Raw genomic sequence first — 20,875 nt, 5'->3', positions numbered from 1 at the left:
AAAGCGCCAGGGCCTGATGGAGTATCTATTGATCTAATTAAATCAGAGCCTGACCTATGGTCCCCACTTTTGTGCAATGTTTTTAATAATTTATCAACTACCTCATTGCCCGATTCCTGGTCCAATAGTACCATCGTTCCTATTTTTAAAAAAGAGGACAAACTTGATCCTGGGAGCTATCGCCCGATATCATTAATTGACAACACATTGAAGATTTTGGGCAGGGTCATTTTTAATAAGATTAGTATTTGGGCCGAAGAAAATAAAATCTTAAACCCATGTCAGTTAGGTTTCAGAAGCAACGTAGGGACGGTTGAGCAGTGCTTGAACCTAAACTTAGTTTTAGATAAATATACTATAGCTAAAAAATCCCCACTTTACCTAGGTTTTATGGATCTAAGCTCTGCTTTTGATTTTGTCAACCGATCACGCCTATGGACAGCCTTGCTGAGATATGGTTTGGATGAACCTCTGGTCCAATTCCTGGCCCATTTACACAGTGATTTAAAAGCCTGTGTTCGTATTAACAACGATGGAGAAGTTTCGGGTGAGATTTTAATTGGCAGGGGTGTTAGACAAGGTTGTGTCTTGGCTCCCCTGCTTTTTATTTTATATATAAATGAATTAAGCACATCCTTGGATAAATTAAGTACCGATGTCCCGCTCGTCAACGGCAAACCCCTCCCTGTATTGCTTTATGCCGACGATGCGGTACTATTAGGCCGTACACCTAATGCACTCCGCATTTTAATTTCAGGCTTCGTCTCCTATATGGCCGACCTTGATCTATGTACAAATTTTAAAAAATCTTATATAATGTCTTGTGGGCCAAAGAAACATAAAATCCGCCATATTATGTCAGGGAATAATGTTTTAAATAGCACTAGCACTTTCCCTTACTTAGGTCTGCTGTTTTCCGATTTCGGATCTTGGCAACCTCACGTTGCCAGAGGGAGGAACAAACTGGGCAAAGCCATTAACTCTATAATTACCTTACGCCAACCAAAGCACACTGAAGTCATTCTATCACTCTTACAAATCTATGAAACCCAGTGCGTCCCCACAGGAACTTACGGTGCTGAGGTGTGGGGATACTCGAGCTGCACGAACATTCAGGTAGAAGAAAATAAATTCTGTAGGAAGGTCCTGGGGGGAGTTATTTCGGCTCCATCATATGTGTGCCATAGAGAATTGAATCTCCCTTATATAGAGGACTTTATAAAATCTAGACCTGCTTTGTTTTGGTTAAACATTTGGCGTAACCCAGCTTCCTACCTGACCCGTGACATAATCTTAGATTGCCTAAAAAGTGAGCGGGCAAAATATATTCCCTGGTTTAACGCGGTACAAATGAGCCTTTTAAGCGTAGAAATGGGGCATCTTTTCTTAGCACCCGAAACAATTGATTCCTCACATAAAACTACAGTTAAAAAGGCCTTATTTGATTTGTATCGAGCGAACAGAGAAAAAATTGAATTCACAAAGCCAGCAGTTCTTGGTTACTTACCTCTACAAGTATCTTGTTCTAGGCCACATAACATGCCCCAAGGTTATTTACGCAAGAAACTGGGCAGATGGAATCGGAGTTTGTTGTTTAGATTTAGGGATGGGAGTGTGGTAAACTTACTCTGCTTCCCCCTAGGTTACACCCATAATTTGGGAATTTATTTTGCCCATGTAACCAGGGTGGAAAGCAAAGTCTGCTGCATTTTACATTGTTCTGTGGCTTTTATGTAAAATATACGAAACACTTGCTAATCCCTTATTTGAGAGCCAATGCCCTGACGGATTTCAATGAGGCTTTTAGAGTTTTACGGATGCTAAGTAATGACGATGTAATATACAGAGTTAATCACTTTCTTCAAATTGCTGTCCGTTCCCGCGCCTCAATGAACATGACTTGAAGTGTGTTGATTATTATGCTCACTTAACATATTGCATTTTGTACATGGGTTGTCCATCTACCTCAATGAATTTGGTTAGACAGCCTGTCCTTATTTGCACATTGTATTTTTGTACATTGGGTGTACTACTAGTTATGCTGTTTGTAAGATTAATTTCCATTAATGTATCCGGCTGTTTTATTACTTGCACATTGCATATTTGCACAATGGATGTACTTTTAACATGCTGTTTTCTTAAGATTAGTTTTACTGTTCATTGGGATTACTTTTTATGTATTTTAATGGACGCATTTTCTAGAGCTCTCTGACATGCTAGACCTAGAATTATCTTTGCACTATTTGCACATTGATATTTGCACTTATTTGACTGTGTATAAGAATGTCTGATGTAATTTGTATGTACTTTTATGGATGTTTTTGAATATATCCGAATAAAGATCATTTGAATTGAATTGAATTGAGTGGAAAGTGCACTACTGAAGATAACAGAAGAACTCCTCACCGTAGAAAAGGATAAGAGTTCTTTGTTCTAATACTTATGAATCTTTCGGTGGACTTTGACAGCACCAGGCCCAGAGGGGTAGTGGCTACCTACATTGTCCCAGGTTCCCCTCTTAATAAGCAGGATGATGTGCTAGATGGGGCCTTGGGGAATATCATTGACAGAGGATGCCAGTGTTTAGGAACCAAAAACATACCGAGAAGCTTCTATTACCAATATGGGGGAACAAACAAGCCAGTAGGTTGAACCCAACACAAGAACTCTCACCCGTGACTGTATTACCCCCAATCAGGTCAGAAGCTTAAATGCTCAAAATGACAAAGGTACTATTGAGACTAGCAGTGGAGCCTTCTAGTTTACAGCACCTGCCCTAATATCACTCCCAAAATGTTCTCCCTATTGTATTTTCATATATGTCAGGGATTAGTGTGCACACTGATCAGCACCCACTGTCACAATGCTTGTTCCCAAGGGAACTTAATCAAATAGATCAAAAGCCAACTTAAGCATACTAGTTTGGAATATCAGCAGGTTTGCTTACTAAACAGTTAAACCCTGTATGGACCGAGTTTATTGGTAAATTTAAAAATCTTTGTCTCCAAGAAACATTGGCAACAGGTGAAATCATATTAATTACTTTAAGACATATCATACCGCCGCAGTACCCTCAACACATGGGAGAGTCAAGGGGGGCATCTGTCTCTAATTTGATTAAGGTGTCTAAGATAACTACATCTGAAATCTATTATCAAATTATATCCATCCAATTAGATAAATACCACATATTTGCCTTGATAAGTTTTTATAATAATGCTCCAAAAAACCAGATAAGGGAAGTCCTGAAGAAATTAAATAGTGATTTGACCAAATTGCAGAAAGATAGAGACCAAGAAGTGATTATCATCTGGGCCGGCAATTTTAATACAGGGATCTGAATGAGACACGTTAGTGATAGATTCTTTACCTTAGAATATCCCCAGGCGTCAGACTAGATCCGGAAAGTTTTCGTCGGTAGGCGTTGTGCGGCTCCACGTACATCGGTGGCATTGTAGCCGCCGAGATGACGTCGTCGGAGCTACTTAGACGCGCCCGCGCGCGCTGACGTCAGTTCTTTCTTTTTCCGCGCCAGCAAGCGCAGATCCGAGCGAGAGCGGTACCCCTAGTTAATATTTTAACTGCCGTTAGAACATGTTGGTAGCGGACCCGCACGACGTGCGTCTCTTCTGCTTGGGACACGCCATTGACCTTGAGGCGTGTCCTGATTGTCGGGCCATGGAGCCGAAAGCTTTGCGGGAGCGTTCCCAAAAGTTATTGGAGGTCCGGCAATCGGTTCCACACCGATCGAGGTTCCGCTCACGTGGGAGGTCGAGTAACCGGTCGCAAAGCCGTCACCATTGCATGTCGGACTCGGGGACAGGTAAGTCACGGCATAAAAAGTTGAAGCGACGTTGTTCTTCGTCTTCCCCTCCCCAGTCGAGGGACACGGTGGAGGGGGCGGGCGGTCACTCCCCCGCAGCTCCGGTGGAGCATCCGTTGTTGCCTGCGGTCTACCTGCCCTTTCCAGGCCCGCACGCGACACCGGACGAAATACAGGCTTTCCTGTCGGCCATGAGTCGTTTGTTTGGCCCATCGGGTCCCTCCGGAGCGCCTTCGGGCCAGGCGGACCCGTTAGGGGGTTTAGCCCCCGTGCCACCGCCTTTGGCTCCAGCTACGCCGGCACGATACCCTACGGCACCGCCGGCTCCAGCCTCGGCGCGACCGCCGGCCCCGCCTCCGGCTCCGGCCTCGGTGCCGGGCACGGCGCCGGATAAGGCACCGGACGGCGCAGAACCGGGGTTGGTCTATTACCCCCCGGATCTGAAAGAAACACGTTAGTTAGATTCCTCACCTTAGAATATCCCCAGGCGTCAGGCTGGATCTGGAAACATTTTTGTAGCAATAAACCTTGCGTGTCGCTAGGCGTCGTCTGTGGCTCCGCGTCCGTCGTTGGCGTCGTGCGCGGGAATGACGTCGTCGGAGTACCAACGACGGACGCGGAGCCGCAGACGACGCCTAGCGACACGCAAGGGGTATTGCTACAACAATCTTTCCGGATCCGGCCTGACGCCTGGGGATATTCTAAGGAGAGGAATCTAACTAACTAATGTTTCTTACAGATACATCGTTACCGAAGGTAAGTAACTTGTTCTTCCGTTTCTGGGTGGAGAGTTTATTCCCATTCCCCCGGGTATCTCGTCCTTACACTGTCCCCCTCTTCCGTGGTTATGGAGGAGGTTGGGACTTTTTCTGTTAACCTCAAGCTTCCTTATGTACCTATCAAGACCAACCTCCTGACTGAGGTACAGCAGCCAGCGTCCTCATCTGCGTAGCCACTGCTGCCCCTCAGCGACGAACTTACTGACGTCCTGTTGAGTACCTGGAACAAACCCAACACAGGGGCTCATGTGGATAAGGGTGTGGCGACCCCAGCTTTCTCACACAACACCCGACGCCTCAGAGTCTGGTTGTCCAGGCCTCTGCCTCGCCGAGCGCATTCCCTTCTGCCCCTCCGGACAAGGAATCTAAGAAATTGGAGCATGTTGTGGAAAAGATTTTCACTTTTGCCAGTTCTGGGTTGCGGGCGGTGAATACTGCGTGCTTGTTGGGCTGCGGTGCCTCAGTGCCCTGTGGAAGCTCGGGCGATGCTCTCCCAGGCCATTACCGAGGGGAGAGATGCTGCTAAATTCACTATCCGTTGTGGCCTTGACACAGCCGATTCACTCAGCAGGGCGCTTTCCTCAACGGTGGCGCGCCGCCGTTACGCTTGGCTCAGAAGAACTGGCTTCTCTGGGGATGTTCAGAACACTTTGTTGGACATGCTCTTTGATGGCACACGCCTCTTTGGTGACCAGGCGGATAGCACCCTGGAATGCTTTAAGGACTAAGTCCTTGGGTCTCGCCACCACGCGCACTCCCTCGGGGTCCGCTTTTCGCTCCTTTCGAGGTCAGGGTCGAGGCGCCCAATTGCATTACTTTCAAGCCCGCAGGCCTGCGCAGCCGCAGTCTCAGCGCAGCCGCAGCCGCGGACGTGGGACCCGACGAGGTGGGTCCCATGGACTGCGGGCAGGTCAATCCACCACCGCTCCTGCCACCGCCACCTCAAAACCTTCCTAGTACGGTGTTTTAGGCCCACCAGACCCCAGTGGGCGGCAGGATTCGCCATCCCCTCCCCCATTGGCGCACCATCACTTCGGACAGGTGGGTTCTGCCGATAGTCCGAAGGGGCTACTACCTCCCCTTCGAATCTACCCCTCCAGCCATGCCACCTCAGTACCATCGCATGTCGGGGGATCACTTGGTACTTCTCCAGCAGGAAGTTGCGGCCCTCTTGGCCAAGGGGGCCATCGAGCGCGTTCCGACGCCAGAAGTAGGTTGTGGTTGTTACTCCCACTACTTGTTGGTTCCAAAGAAGGACAAAGGTCAGCGCCCTATCTTAGACCTCCGGAACGTCAGTCGCTTCCTCCCGATGGAGAATATCAAGATGCTCACGCTTGTTCAGATTGTGTCTGCCCTGGACCTTTAAGACTGGCTGGTAGCGTTGGACTTGCAGGAATGCTCATTTTCATATCCCCATCTGGCCAGCCCACCAGCGTTACCTACGTTTCACGGTGGGCCACAAGCACTTTCAGTTCACCGTGCTCCCTTTCGGCCTTACCAGCGCCCCTCGGGTGTTCATGAAAGTGATGGCGGTGGTCGCAGCTCATCTGCGCAGATCAGGGGTTTCAGTCGTCTCCTATCTCAGCGACTGGCTGTTGAAGGCGGGCTTGCCCCAGGCAGTCGTCTCCCACCTCCAGACTACGGCCGACCTCCTGCATTTGCTGGGGTTTTCCATCAACGTGCCGCAGTCACACCTGATTCCCTCTCAGAAGCTCCTCTTCATGGGAGCAGTTCTGGATACGGCGCAGTTTCGGGTTTATCCTCCGGAACAGCGAGTCTGGGACATTCGGGCTGTGATTCCGATCTTTCGGCCCGGGTCCTGGGTTTCGGTCAGGAAGACCCTGAGGCTGCTGGGCCTCATGGCCTCCTGCATCCTGCTGATCTATCATGCCAGATGGCATATGCGGGCTCTGCAGTGGGACCTGAAGTTCCAGTGGATGCAGCATCGGGGAAACCTGTCCGACTACGTCCACATCTCAGAGGGCACTGCACAGGACTTGCAGTGGTGGCTCATGGACCAGCGTTGGGTTAGCGGCAGATCCCTCTCCCTTCCCCAACCGTAGCACACAGTAGTGACAGACACGTCCCTCCTGGGATGGGGCAGCCACATGGAAGAGGCGGAGATCAGAGGCCTCTGGTCTCCGGCGGAGTCCAAGCTCCATATCAACCTTTTGGAGCTCAGGGCGATTCTACTTGCACTGAAAGCATTCCTTCCCTCTGTCAAGGAGAGAGTAGTGCAGGTGTTCACAGACAACACCACTGCCATGTGGTACTGCAACAAGCGGGGGGGGGGAGGGGGTCATGGACCCTATGTCAGGAGGCTCTACGTCACTGGACGTGGCTTGAACGTCAAGGCATTTCCTTGGTGGATCAACACCTGGCAGGTACCCTGAACGCCAGGGCGGACGAACTCAGCCGCAGGTGCATGTTGGGTCACGAATGACGTCTTCACTTGGAGGTGGTGCAAGCTCTCTTTCAGCAGTGGGGAGATCCTTGGTTAGATCAATTCGCTACCGAAGAGAACGCGCAATGTCAGCAGTTCTGCGCGTTGGAGTTTCCAAGGCAGCACTCGCTTCAAGGCGCTTTTCGTCGCGAGTAGAGTTGCGGTCTATTGTACACCTTTCCCCCCATACCACTTCTGCCCAGAGTGCTGAAGAAGATCAGATGCGACCGGGCCCAAGTCATTCATGTGGCACCAGATTGGTCTCAAAGTGTTTGGTATCCTGAGCTACTCAGTATGAGCGTGGATCCCCCAATCCGATTGCCTCTGTGGGAGGATCTCCTGTCGCAGCAACAGGGAGCGGTCCACCACCCGAACCTGTCCAGCCTCTACCTCCTTGCATGGTGATTGAGCGGCGACCGCTGATTCCATTTGTCTTGCCTCCTGAAGTCTGTAGTGTGATTCTGGCAGCTAGGCGTCCCTCCACTAAAACTGTATACGCCTGTCGGTGGAAAAAATGTGTGGCATGGTGCACAGCGAAAGCTGTAGATCCTCTTTCTGCCCCTCTTTCTGAGGTCCTTTTGTTCCTACTCTCTTTGGCCCAGCAGGGCTCCGCTCTGAGCACTATCAAGGGCTATCTTTCTGCACTTTCAGCCTTTCTTAGGCTGCCTGATCAGCCCTCTCTTTTCAAGTCCCCAGTTGTCAATAGATTTCTCAAAGGTATTACTCACCTTTTGCCTCCTATTCCTTTTGTGATGCCTCAATGGGACTTGAACCTGGTTCTCACATACTTGATGTGTGCACCCTTTGAGCCTCTTCATAACTGTCCTTTGCGATTTTTGACTTTGAAAACTGTCTTCCCGGTGGCAATCACCTCCGCTCGGCGGGTGAATGAGCTCCAGGCTCTTTACTGTAAACCTCCTTTCCTGGCGATTCATCCGGACAAGGTTGTGCTTCGACCACGTCCCTCCTTTCTACCAAAAGTAGTGTCTGCTTTTCATCTCGGGCAAACTGTCACTCTGCCCACTTTCTTTCCGCCTCCACACCCTTCAAGAGAACAGGAAAGGCTCCACTGTCTGGACCCAAAACGTGCACTTTTATTCTATCTCCACCACACACAACAGTTGCGGGTGGATGACCAGCTCTTTGTTGGCTACGTGGGCGCCAAGAAAGGCTGGGCTGTGCACAAGCAGACTATCTCCCGTTGGGTTGTCCTGTGCATTAAAGCCTGTTACTCTCTGGCTAAAAAGGAACCTCCAGTGGGACTGCGCGCCCATTCTACCAGGGCGACAGCAGCTACTTCAGCATTGGGATGCGGTGTCCCCCTGCAAGACATCTGTCAGGCAGCTACGTGGGCCTCGCTGCATACTTTCAGTAAGCACTATTGCCTTGACAGTCAGGTCCGGAGAGACGGTTTCTTTGGCCGGTCGGTTCTCCGTGACTTTCTGGTGTGATTTCACTTCGTAGACTCACCACCGGGATTGGTATTGCTTGGGTATGTATTCTAAGGTAAGGAATCCATCACCAACGTGTCTCTTTCAGATGCACAAGTTATTTACTTGTGTAACAATATAGCTGTAAGAGACATTAGTTAGTGCTAGATTCCTTACCGCCCGCCCATCCTCCCCGTTTTGCGAAACTGTTCTCTAGGGTTTAAGTCATCCCTTTCAGGGCCCTAGTTCTATTGCACCAGTAGTCGGTCTCTGGCATGGCTCTGCGTTCCTGGTGCTGAAAAGTCATGTACAGAACTGACGTCAGCGCGCGTGGGCGCGTCTAAGTAGCTCCGCCGACATCATCTCGGCGGCTATGACGCCAGCGACGTACGCGGAGCTGCACGCTGACGCCTGCCGACGCGCAGGGGTACTGCTGACAAAAACTTTCCTGATCCAGCCTGATGCCTGGGGATATTCTAAGGTAAGGAATCTATCACTAACTAATGTCTCTTACAGATATATCATTACACAAGTAAGTAACTTGTGCATCCTGGCTCTAGTGTGGATGTCATCTTGGAGCCCTTTTTTCTTGGTTTCTCAGGACAGGTTTCCCTTGGATATTTCTTTGCTGGTGGAAGAAACTGTAGTTTACCTGGCATTCACTATTGCCTCTGGTCCTCCTAGTCCATAAGCTCACTTGACCTTTGAGGGTCATATACTATTGTTTTACTTTTGACTGTTGTCTTTAAACACAGTATATTTTTGCTACCCTTGGAACTCTGTTTTTCTGTACCTGCAGGATTGGTTTTACTTACATTGTTTGTGGTCATTGCCACACTTTTTGTAAGGGGACCCACGCTCATGTTCATCTAATTCCTAAGCATGTCTTGTCTCTTGTGAAGTATCAACTGGCTAGTTCTCTCCGAGAACTTTTGTAAGATTAGTTTACAGACCCTCCTCCGGGTGGGGTATAGCTATGGTATTTAAATCAAAAGTTAACGAATCTTCGGCTCGATGTCTCTATCAGATGAACAAGCTGCTTACCTTTGGTAACGCATTATCTGGTAGAGACATAGTTTTAGCCGCTGATTCCTTAACGCCCTACCCATCCTTCCTGCTCTGCGAACCATCTATAGTATAAGAGGTATTTCCTTTTACTATCCTGGTTTATACACCAGCGGTCACTGTTTAGCATAGCTATGTGCTTTGGCTGACCATTTGGTCTTCCTTGATAGACTTTGTCTGGGTATTAACATACTATTCATTTCCACTTTCTAATTATTGATTCAAGATACATTTATCTTTTTTGGCACACTGTTTCCACTGCCAGTTTCTATCGTAGCTCCGCGTAGTGGGGCGGAAGCTTTCACAGAAGAAACTGTCTGTTCCCCCGGAGAGGACTTATATGACTTCTCTGACGTCACAACTGGAATCGACATAATTACGGAGTCGTACGACACCGTCCATGGCGCACAGAGGTACTGCTGAAAAATTTCCGGATCCAGACTGACGCCTTGGGAGAATTCAAAAGTTAAGAAATCTGCGGCTAGACTATGTCTCTACCAGATATTGTGAGGGTAAGTAACTTGTTCATCTTGGAGCTATCCTAGAGTTATTGGTATTATCACTAGTAGATTTTCCTAGGGAAAGTCCAGTCTATGCCAATAGTTATTATTGCTGCTGATGGTTTTGTGGTCTAATGCATCCACTGTAGGGGCTTGTGTTTGTCCCTATGGTCACAGGTTCAACTCTCAGCTGGTCCACTCAGCCTTTCATCCTTCTGAGGTTGATCAAATGAGAGCCATTGAGTTGGGTAACAATAAACACCTGTTATTCAATGCCAGCATACCCTTTGTAGATATTATGCACGTTGCAAAAACACACGTTATGTTGGGTTGTCTTTGCCTTTTATATAGAGCAATTGTTATGCTTTTTCACGGTTAAATTACCTTTCTTTGTGTTTACAGAGCTTGTCTGGTTCCGATAGAATTCTATATGGCAAGTGAGTCTGCTCCATGGCATGGCCTGCTGATCTATGTGTTGCAGGTATTGAACACTCTGTTTGAGTCTCGTTATGCACGGGGATAGCTTTATATTATAGAGTCATTTGGCAAAATTGTCCTACTATCATGGGTAATGATCCCTCTATGCTTTCAAGATCTTTAGTTCTGTTTTGGCTGCGGTTTCGTCCGCAAGGCTTATGCAGTGAGCATGCATGGGTTTGGATCCCCTTTAGGGTGTGAATAGCTTTCTATTCATATTATTACTTGGCTTCTACCACAGTTTGTGAATGGCTAGCACTCACAGGGATGGTGGCCTGCTGGGGTCAGAAGACCACCATGTTTGTTACTGCTTTTTCAATAAAGTATATATATATATATATATATATTCACTGAAAAAAAACATAGGTTTCACACACGTTATAGTTAGGAAATAGCATTTAAAAAACCTTGCAAATTCACTGAAAAACCATAGGTTTCACACATGTTATAGTTAGCTGGACATTTCACTCGTACAAAACCATTGAAATTCCCCCGTTATAGTTAGTTCAGCTAACTATAACTCGTGCGACCGCAATCCACTGCTGATGACGTCACATATTACATCACTCATGACATGGTCAGTGACATCACTGATGACATCACTGATGACATCTCAAATGACATCACTGATGACATTACTGATGACATCATCCTTGTGTAAGAGTGGCAGACCTCCTCTTATCCTAATATAAACTTTGATACACACATTGAAAAATACAAACTAAAGTTTTGAAAACTATAGAGATACCAATACCAGTTAGAACAACCTAATCAGTAATTCCAAAATCTACATACGCATCCACTCATTCATCAACACTTCTATATAGTCACTCATACATGTACTCAGTCATCATATGTACTCATACACCTATACATCCTGTTACACACCTACACTCATACATAGTTACTCACACACATACTCACACATGCAAATAAACATCCATTTACTTGCATATACAGCTATACACACACCACTACACTTACTTCTACAGAAACGTACACATACTTACTCTCTTAAACAATCACTTATAGAAACACATACTTATTTATACAGGAACTCTTCCAATCTCTCACTCTCATATTTCCTCACTTATATACATCAATACTCACATATACTAGTTTAAAACCTATGGACTTACTCATAAAAACACTATTGAGACAGTCATTCACTCTCTTACTCACCCATACACACACTCACCCACCCATACTGTCCTGCTCACATACTGTCTTCAAAACACATACAAACAGTGAGTCACTCATTCATGCATCTATACGCTAAGTAACATCCCCCACTGAACCATACAGACACTCATACTGATACTCTAAAAACGAACTAATAACCCATATACACACTCATGTAGCTACTCACCAACCCATGCAGCCACTTATACACAAAGTGAGTCACTGATACAGATATTTAAATATTTAAACATTACTCACTAATACTTGTATTCACTAAGATACTGTTAATAAGTCAGTTATAAAATTAATTTTACAAAAAAAACATCCATTTAGACACTTATTTACCCATTTATTTTTCCATTAACCTTTAGATATACATATATAAAAAATATTTATTTTTCAGAAAGACACATATTCACTGGATGATGTCATCAGTGATGTCATTTGAGATGTCATCAGTGATGTCATGAGTGATGTCACTGACCATGTCATGAGTGATGTAATATGTGACGTCATCATGGATTGCGGTCGCGCGAGTTATAGTTAGCTGAACTGACTATAACGGGGGAATTTCAATGGTTTTGTACGAGTGAAATGTCCAGCTAACTATAACATGTGTGAAACCTATGGTTTTTTTCAGTGAATTTGCAAGGTTTTTTAAATGCTAATTCCTAACTATAACGTGTGTGAAACCTATGGTTTTTTCAGTGAATTTGCAAGGTTTTTTAAATGCTAATTCCTAACTATAACATGTGTGAAACCTATGGTTTTTACAGTGAACTTGCAAGGTTTTTTAAATGCTAATTCCTAACTATAACGTGTGTGAAACCTATGGTCTTTTAAGTGAATTTGCAAGGTTTTTTAAATGCTAATTTCTAACTATAACGTGTGTGAAACCTATGTTTTTTTTTGTGAATTTGTACGGTTTTTTAAATGCTAATTTATGTATGTATTATTATATTTTTTATATATTTATTTTACAATAAACTACCTATGTATATAGTTATAGATTGACTGTTTCCCGTAATATGGAATGGCTCAGCTCTTTTTTTTAAAATTTGGATAAAGTTGAACAGCATAGTTAATATCTTCTATAAACTTATAAACAGTTTAAAATGTTGGGTTTTTTTTAAGGGTTTTTCACGGTGCGCGCACCGTGCGTGCACGGGCAATTTTTTTTATTAAACAAAATGGTTTTTTTTGATTTACGAGGTCCTTTAGGGACCCCCTGAGAAGGCCTAGGGGGTCAGGGACTCTCTACCCTGCCCCCTTTTCACGTTCTCCACTTGTGTTTTTAGCTCTCTTCTGCCTCTAAAACTCAAAATCAAATGTTTTTTTCACCCTTCGGGGTCCTTCAGGGACCCCCTGACAAAGGCTAGGGGGTCAGGAACTCTTTACCCTGCCCCCTTTTCACGTTCTCCACCTTTCTTTTTCACTGTCACACACAAAATGGCGTCCAACACTTCCTGATTTCGACCGATTGGAATGTTGACTGACATCTAACCACCAATCAGAATTACGCTCGCGGACATTTGGTGCACGCCCCGTGCGTGCACCGTGCGCGCACGGTGCGCGCATATAGATATTTATGTACTTTTAACTGCAATTTTCTCAGGAACTACTGAACAGATTGACACCATATATGCAAAAGGCACATGCCTGACCTGAGGACTACCTCTTTGCCAAATTTCAAGTAATTCTGTACAGCCGTTCGGGCTGTACCTTCGACTAAAGGTCCTATGGGAAAATGCATGGGGAAAACGCGTTATGGGACTCCCCTTTTTTCTCAGCCCCCGCTTGACGAATCACCCCGAGACTTTCAGGGTAGGAGCTGAGTGGAGCGCACCATTAGTTTTGAAAATTTCACGAAGATAAGTCAACCGGCGCCAAAGTTATTCAAAATAGAATTTTCTGATTTCCTATGGGAACTCGGTCCTAACTATAACTATCTACTATATATATATATATATATATATATATATATATATATATATATATATGCCCGGCTTATGCGGGGGGACTGGCACCGATAAATCAGGACTTTCCAGTACACGGGGCTCATTGAGGGAAATGCATCAGCGATCCTCTGCTGTCCCGTACCTATCCAAGGTTTTAAGAGCGCAACATGGACACTACAATGACCATAATGCTATGGAAGACTGCACAACCTATCAGCAGGCAGCAGCAGTGATTTAAAGTGTTTGCGCATGATGGAGGACAACGGAGGTGACCGGCCTTTGAAAAAGCTATTAGCGAAACACGTCGGCCGCTCCACGTGAACTGACGAGACCAAGAGGTATTGCCGATCCCGGAGTGCCCCCAACACTGTTGGGCAACCTTGGAGCATTAATTTACACGCGGCCGTCCTGCCGCGGGGGTAGCACCACTGCTTGTAATGTAAGCAGGCCGCAGAGTTGGGAATCTGCCCGGCTTATGCGGGGGGACTGGCACCGATAAATCAGGACTTTCCAGTACACAGGGCTCATTGAGGGAAATGCATCAGCGATCCTCTGCTGTCCCGTACCTATCCAAGGTTGTAAGAGCGCAACACGGACACTACAATGACCATAATGCTATGGAAGACTGCACAACCTATCAGCAGGCAGCAGCAGTGATTTAAAGTGTTTGCGCATGACGGAGGACAACGGAGGTGACCGGCCTTTGAAAAAGCTATCAGCGAAACGCGTCGGCCGCTCCACGTGAACTGACGAGACCAAGAGGTATTGCTGATCCCGGAGTGCTCCCCACACTGTTGGGCAACCTTGGAGCATTAATATATATATATATATATGTATATATATATATATATATATATATATATTCTTTTTTTTTTTTTTAGTGCAGCCCGTTTTCCTTTAACGAAAACTGGATGCATTTAAAAAAGAAAATTGAAACTTTTCAGTTTACATTTTCAAGGGAAGCCAGTGGTCCCTGGGAACACTGCCTGCTCTTAAAAAATATTTTCGCACCCATTCACAAAGGGTTAAGGGTCCCCTGGGGACCCCTTCCCATTTGCGAATGGTTTACCACCCTTTTGAAAAGGGTGGTAAACTGCGAGTGTTTTGCGACCACAAATGCGGTCACAAAACAATGGTACATGCCATTTGCACTCGCTATTAGGAAGGGACACCCTTTCCTAATAGCGAGTCGCTAATAAGTTAGCAAATCGCAAAATATGGTTTGTACATAGGACTGAAATTTTTTGCGGTTTCAAACGGGCTGAATTCCCATTTGCGACCTCAAAAAACAGTTGTACATATGCCCAATGTCTTATAACTTTCCTTATCTGTAGTTCCACCACAGATTTTCTTTAGTGGATTTTTGCTCACCTCAAATTCTTATGAATACCCAGTCTTTTTCTCATGCTCTACAGGGGTTTTGTTATAGTTAAAGACTCTTTAATGGTATCAGTTTGCAGACCCCGCCCCCCCACACCCCTCTCCGGGAATGTTATGCTTTTGTATTTGATTGTAAAGTAAGGAATCTGCAGCTAGTTGTCTCTATCAGATGAACAGGTCACTTACTTTCAATAACACATTATCTGGGAGAGACAGGATCTAGCTGCAGATTCCTTAAAAATCCTCCCGCTCTGCAAACTGAGTCCTCTTTTGTTTTAGTGATTTTGTAATTGAAATTCAAACCCTGAATTATTTCATTATGGATATTCATATCCTGAATTAAGAATTTTCTGATTATTTGACACACTTTTTAAATAGGCAGTTTCTATATGTGGCTTCACGTTTTGATCACAGAAAATAGTCACAGAAGAAACTAATGTCAGCGTGTCGACAAGGGGGTTATATGGAATCTGTCGACGTCACATCCGGTCACTTTGGAGTCGCGATACACCCTCTGCCAACATAGGGACATGCTGCAAAAAAAGTTTCCGGATCCAGTCTTGCGCCTTGGGGGGGATTCTAAAGTAAGGAATCTGCAGCTAGATACTGTCTCTACCAGATAATGCATTACAGAAGGTAAGTAACTTATTCTATGTGTCTGGACATTCGCTATTTCCCTTCACTTTTGCTCATGCTTGCACTCTTTATTGTTATTTTTATAATTCCATTTGCAGGATAATGACTAGAAATAGGGATTATCACAGCTGTGTGATTGTTAGTTGCTCACTTAGATAATGACTAGAAATAGGGATTATCACAGCTGTGTGATTGTTAGTTGCTCACTTACATGTACATGTGTATTTTTAGTGATGTTGGTGAAGCGACCCTCAAAATTGTAGATGTGACTTCAGAGGATAATGGCACCTACTCCTGCATAGGTGCAAATTACCTTGGTTCAGTTACATCATCTGCCAGCCTCCGAGTTCTTGGTGAGTATCTTTTCCACTACTAACATGTATGAATTGTGTCACATCAGTACAAAATAAAACCTATAGGGACTTATCAATCTTAAATTGCTAGTTTTATTGTGAATTCTTGGTGGGGTAATCACCATGTGAGATATATCTGAAAGAAACACGTTAGTTAGATTCCTTACCTTAGAATATCCCCAGGCGTCAGGCTGGATCCGGAAAGATTTTTCATCAGCAGTATCCCTTGCGCGTCGGTAGGCGTCGTCTACGACTCCGCGTCCGGCGTCGTGATCGCCAGGATGACGTTGTCGGAGTACTTAGGCGCCGCCCTCGCGCCAGTAAGCGCAGATCCGGGAAGAGCATACACTTTAGTCACTTTTTGACTAACTTTTTGGACTTTTTTGGTCTATTCTTTCGAGTGCTGAAGATGATCAGGTGCGACCGGGCCCAAGTCATCCTTGTGGCTCCTGATTGGGCACGAAGATACTGGTATCCCGAGCTACTCAGTCTGTCAATCGATCCCCCGATTTGACTGCCTCTTCAGGAGGACCTTCTGTCGCAGCAGCAGGGGATGGTCCTCCACCCGAACCTGTCCAGCCTCCACCTCCATGCGTGGAGATTGAGCGGCGGCAGTTGACGCCATTTGACTTGCCTCCTGAAGTTTGTGATGTCTGACAGCCAGGCGTCCCTCCACTAAAACGGTATACACCTGCAGGTGGAACAAATTTGTGGCATGGTGCACAGCAAAGGCTGTGGATCCCCTTTCCGCCCCTCTTTCTGAGGTTCTCCTCTTTCTTCTTTCCCTGGCCCAGCAGGGCTCTGCTCTGGGCACCATCAAGGGATATCTTTCAGCTCTTTCTGCCTTCTTACGGCTTCCTGATCAGCCTTATCTTCTCAAGTCCCCTGTTGTAAATAGATTCTTAAAAGGCATTACTCACATGTTGCCTCCTGTCCCTTTCGTAATGCCTCAGTGGGACCTGAATCTGGTGTTAACCTATCTGATGTGCGCTCCTTTTGAGCCACTCCATAACTGTCCTCTTAGTCTCCTGACTCTCAAGACTGCTTTCCTGGTTGCCATCACCTCTGCCAGAAGAGTAAGTGAGCTCCAGGCTCTTTCTTCTAAGCCTCCTTTCCTCTCTGTCTATCCGGACAAGGTTGTTCTAAGGACTCGTCCTTCCTTTCTTCCTAAGGTGGTTACTGCCTTTCACATCGGCCAGTCTGTTACATTGTCCACCTTCTTTCCGCCTCCCTCAAAAGAGGAAGAGAGGCTCCACCGTCTGGACCTAAAACGTGCGCTCTCCTTCTATCTGGACCGCACAAAACATTTCCGGGTGGACGACCAACTCTTTGTTGGCTACGTGGGCGCTAAGAAGGGGCGGGCAGTGCACAAGCTGACCATCTCTCGGTGGGTCGTTTTGTGCATTAAGGCCTGTTATTCCTTGGCTAAGAAGGATCCTCCTGTGGGGCTGAGGGCCCATTCCACTTGGGACACATCGGCTACTACTGCTTTGGGACGGGGAGTCCCTCTGCAGGACATTTGTCAGGCAGCAACGTGGGCCTCGCTGCACACATTTACCAAGCATTATTGCCTGGACAGCCAAGTCCGGAGAGACGGCTTCTTTGGCTGTTACGTTCTCCAGGACTTCCTGGTGTGATCTTGGTTCGCAGACCCACCACCGGGGTTGGTATTGCTGGGGTATCTATTCTAAGGTAAGGAATCTAACTAACGTGTTTCTTTCAGATGAACAAGTTACTTACCTTCGGTAACGATATATCTGTAAGAAACATTAGTTAGTTAGATTCCTTACCGCCCCACCCATCCTCCCCGTTCTGTGAACTGATATGTAGGGTTAAGGTTTTCCCTTTCAGGGCCCTAGTTTCATGGCACCAGTGTCGGTTTCTTGCATGGCTCTGCGTTCCTGGCGCGGAAAGCTATGTACAGAACTGACGTCAGTGCGCGAGGGCGGCGTCTAAGTACTCTGACAACGGACGCGCAAGGGTACTGCTGACGAAAAATCTTTCCGGATCCAGCCTGACGCCTGGGGATATTCTAAGGTAAGGAATCTAACTAACTAATGTTTCTTACAGATTTATCGTTACCGAAGGTAAGTAACTTGTTCTTCAATCCCTTTTTAATAGAAATGTAGTGATTACTTGTTCTATCTTCTGAAGATTGTTTGGGTTCCAGTGCAGGCTGTCTTGTTATGACTTTATCCTGTGCTGTTCATGCATCTGCTGGACTGTCCTCAGACTATTGTTTGCGCTGTACAAATGTGGATTATTATTATTATTATTAGTTGGAAAAGCTTTTCCAACTAATAATAATAATAATCCACATTTGTAAAGCGCAAACAATCGCCCGTAAGGGTCTCTAGGCGCTGTGGGCAAGCTATTGCCCAGTAATCTGCCACCGGCGATCGAACCGTGATCCCCAGATTCCGGGGTCAGTCGCCCTGGCCTCGGCGCCACACCTCTTCCTCTTCCTCATATAAAAAGGAGCTTGATTTTTTTTTTTTATGACATTAAGGCAAGTGTTTTGTTTGTTTATTTTTGTTAATCTTTTTTTTTACATTTGATAGACACAATATAAGTATAGATAGCTACATGTTCACAAAATGTTTTATTGTAGATTCATATACTGTACACAGTCTTAGATTAGACTTCAGCCATGACTTTAATCGCTCACCCCTATATCACTACAGATATGTAGTGATAACGTTATGATGATGACCTTAAAAGGAGCCAAAGTGTTTACCAATCTCGATTTCAGTACTGTATATAATCAAGTGCTTTTAGACAAGGATTCAAAAAAATATACTGCATTGATTACACCAGAGGGGGCATATAATTTTTGCCTCATGCCATTTGGTCTTAATTCCGCTTCTGATGTTATTCTGCATATTATGAATAGATTATTTGGGGTAATGGCTGGTGTAAAAGATTACTAAGATAATGATTTAATTTACAGTGAAACTAATGTTAAACGTGTTGAAATTTTGAAACGAGTGTTAGAGAGAATAGAGAAAGTGGGTTATTTGCACAAAGAAAAATGTATTTAAAAATCATAAAAACAGTGTAGAATACCATCTTTAGTGTCATTTATTTCAAAAGCACTTTCGTCTCACAACAAATAATAATTAGCATCTTTTTTAAGAATGTGCAATTTTGTTCAAAGTTCATTAAGAACTATGCAGAAAAGGTGGATCTGATTTAAAAATAACTTTTTGTTTGGAATAAAGAATGTAAAGAGAGTATGGTAGAGTTAAAGAAAGAATTAGAAAAAGCCCTGTCATTGAAATCCTTTTATGAAAACCTACAGTGTATAGTGACTAACTATGCAATCTAGTCAGCTTATGTGCAGTGCTGAGTCAAAAGAATGTAATAACACCATTGCCTTTGCTTCACACAAACTCAGGGGGCCAGAAACATGATACTCTGTCATTGAGCATGAGTTGTTGGCATAATTAATATTGCAAACTGACTACAACCCATGGTGAGCATTCTGGAAGGTGGGGGTTCTAGAAAAATCTCCCTTAGAATATCAAAACTGACTCGCAAGAGTATCAAATCAGGTCGGTACATATTTCGGGCCAACATGATGTGTCTGCAGATTATCTATCACATGCCCCATGTGAGGATGAAAGAAATGAGGAAGAATCAGAAGAGCATGATGATTCAACAGTTGCACGGTTGTCTGATAACTATGAAGCCATTGAGTCAATATCCAAAAACGAATGGATGCAAACATCTGGTGAGGTTGAGGTACTGAAGGAAGTTAAGAAATTAATTGAGAATGGATGGTCTGATGCGAGGATACTAAGTGTCCTTTTGAAAAGTAAAGAAAGACCTTACCATTGAGGAATATGTTATGCTCTGTGGTGATATGTTGGACCCACCCAATACCCTCAAGGGTAAACTCATTACCCTGGTCCTTGAGGTACATGTGGGTATAACAGGTACAATAAAAAGCTACCTATGGCCTACTGGTGGTCATACATGGACATAGATGTAGAAATATTTATTAACTAAGGCACTATGCGCATGTGCGCTGACACAACTTTTAAAGTGTGAAAAAGTCCAAGGATATCTGTACAATTACCTGAAGGACCTTGATTGAATGTTGGCACTGACTTTATTAGACCCCTTTATGCCCTTCCATTTGAAAAGCGTTATGCTTTGATGCTCATAGAATACTACAGCAAATGGGTGGTGGTTACATATTTACTCCAGCCTAGCACTGAAGAACAACTACAGACAAGCCTCGCACTCAACCCTCCGATCAACCCCACCAACCCCGATGATGGTGCACTCTCCCTCGATCGCTGTCGGAATGACTGCGCCTACACCGTAGCCCCGCTGAAAAAACCCACCAACAGAGATACCAGCAAAAGAGCCAGCTGTATCTGAAAGAAACACGTTAGTTAGATTCCTCACCTTAGAATATCCCCAGGCGTCAGACTGGATCCGGAAGATTTTTCGTCAGCAATACCCCTTGCGCGTCGCTAGGCGTCGTCTGCGGCTCCGCGTCCGTCGTCGGCGTCGTGCGCCGGGATGACGTCGTCGGAGTACTTAGACGCCGCCCTCGCGCGCTGACGTCAGTTCTTCTTTTTTCCGCGCCAGTAAGCGCAGATCCGGGAGAGCTACCCCTTTTAGTCTTTTTTGACTAAATCTTTTTGATCATTTTTGATCCCTGTCTGTCGACATCTGGTGCCGGTAGGATGCCTGGGTTCAAGGCTTGTGAAGACTGTCATCGACTGATGTCGGTGACCGATCACCACCGCCGGTGCCTCTATTGCTTAGGCCTCGACCACGACGCGGAGTCGTGCAACGACTGTCAGGCCCTGACTTCGAAGGCTAGGCGGGAGCG

General features: G+C 45.4%; 1 protein-coding gene across 2 annotated transcripts in view; it reads left to right on the top strand.

The window, feature by feature from the left end:
* Positions 1-20,875, top strand: part of TRIO (trio Rho guanine nucleotide exchange factor) — a 4,621,980-nt gene that overhangs the window by 4,318,041 nt on the left and 283,064 nt on the right. The window contains exons 53-54 of one of the 2 annotated variants that reach the window (XM_085606121.1): positions 10,443-10,521; positions 15,905-16,028. In XM_085606121.1, coding sequence (XP_085462247.1) covers positions 10,443-10,521; positions 15,905-15,907 — 82 coding nt within the window. In that variant the 3' untranslated portion in view covers positions 15,908-16,028. Of the gene's footprint in view, positions 1-10,442; positions 10,522-15,904; positions 16,029-20,875 lie in introns of those variants that run through there. The other variant, XM_085606120.1, reaches the window with a different exon arrangement.

This window comes from Triturus cristatus, chromosome 5_1 (genome assembly GCF_964204655.1).
Source record: "Triturus cristatus chromosome 5_1, aTriCri1.1, whole genome shotgun sequence".
Taxonomy (NCBI): Eukaryota; Metazoa; Chordata; class Amphibia; order Caudata; family Salamandridae; genus Triturus; species Triturus cristatus.
Note: the sequence above shows the minus strand (reverse complement) of the source record. Positions and strands in the feature narration are given on the sequence as shown.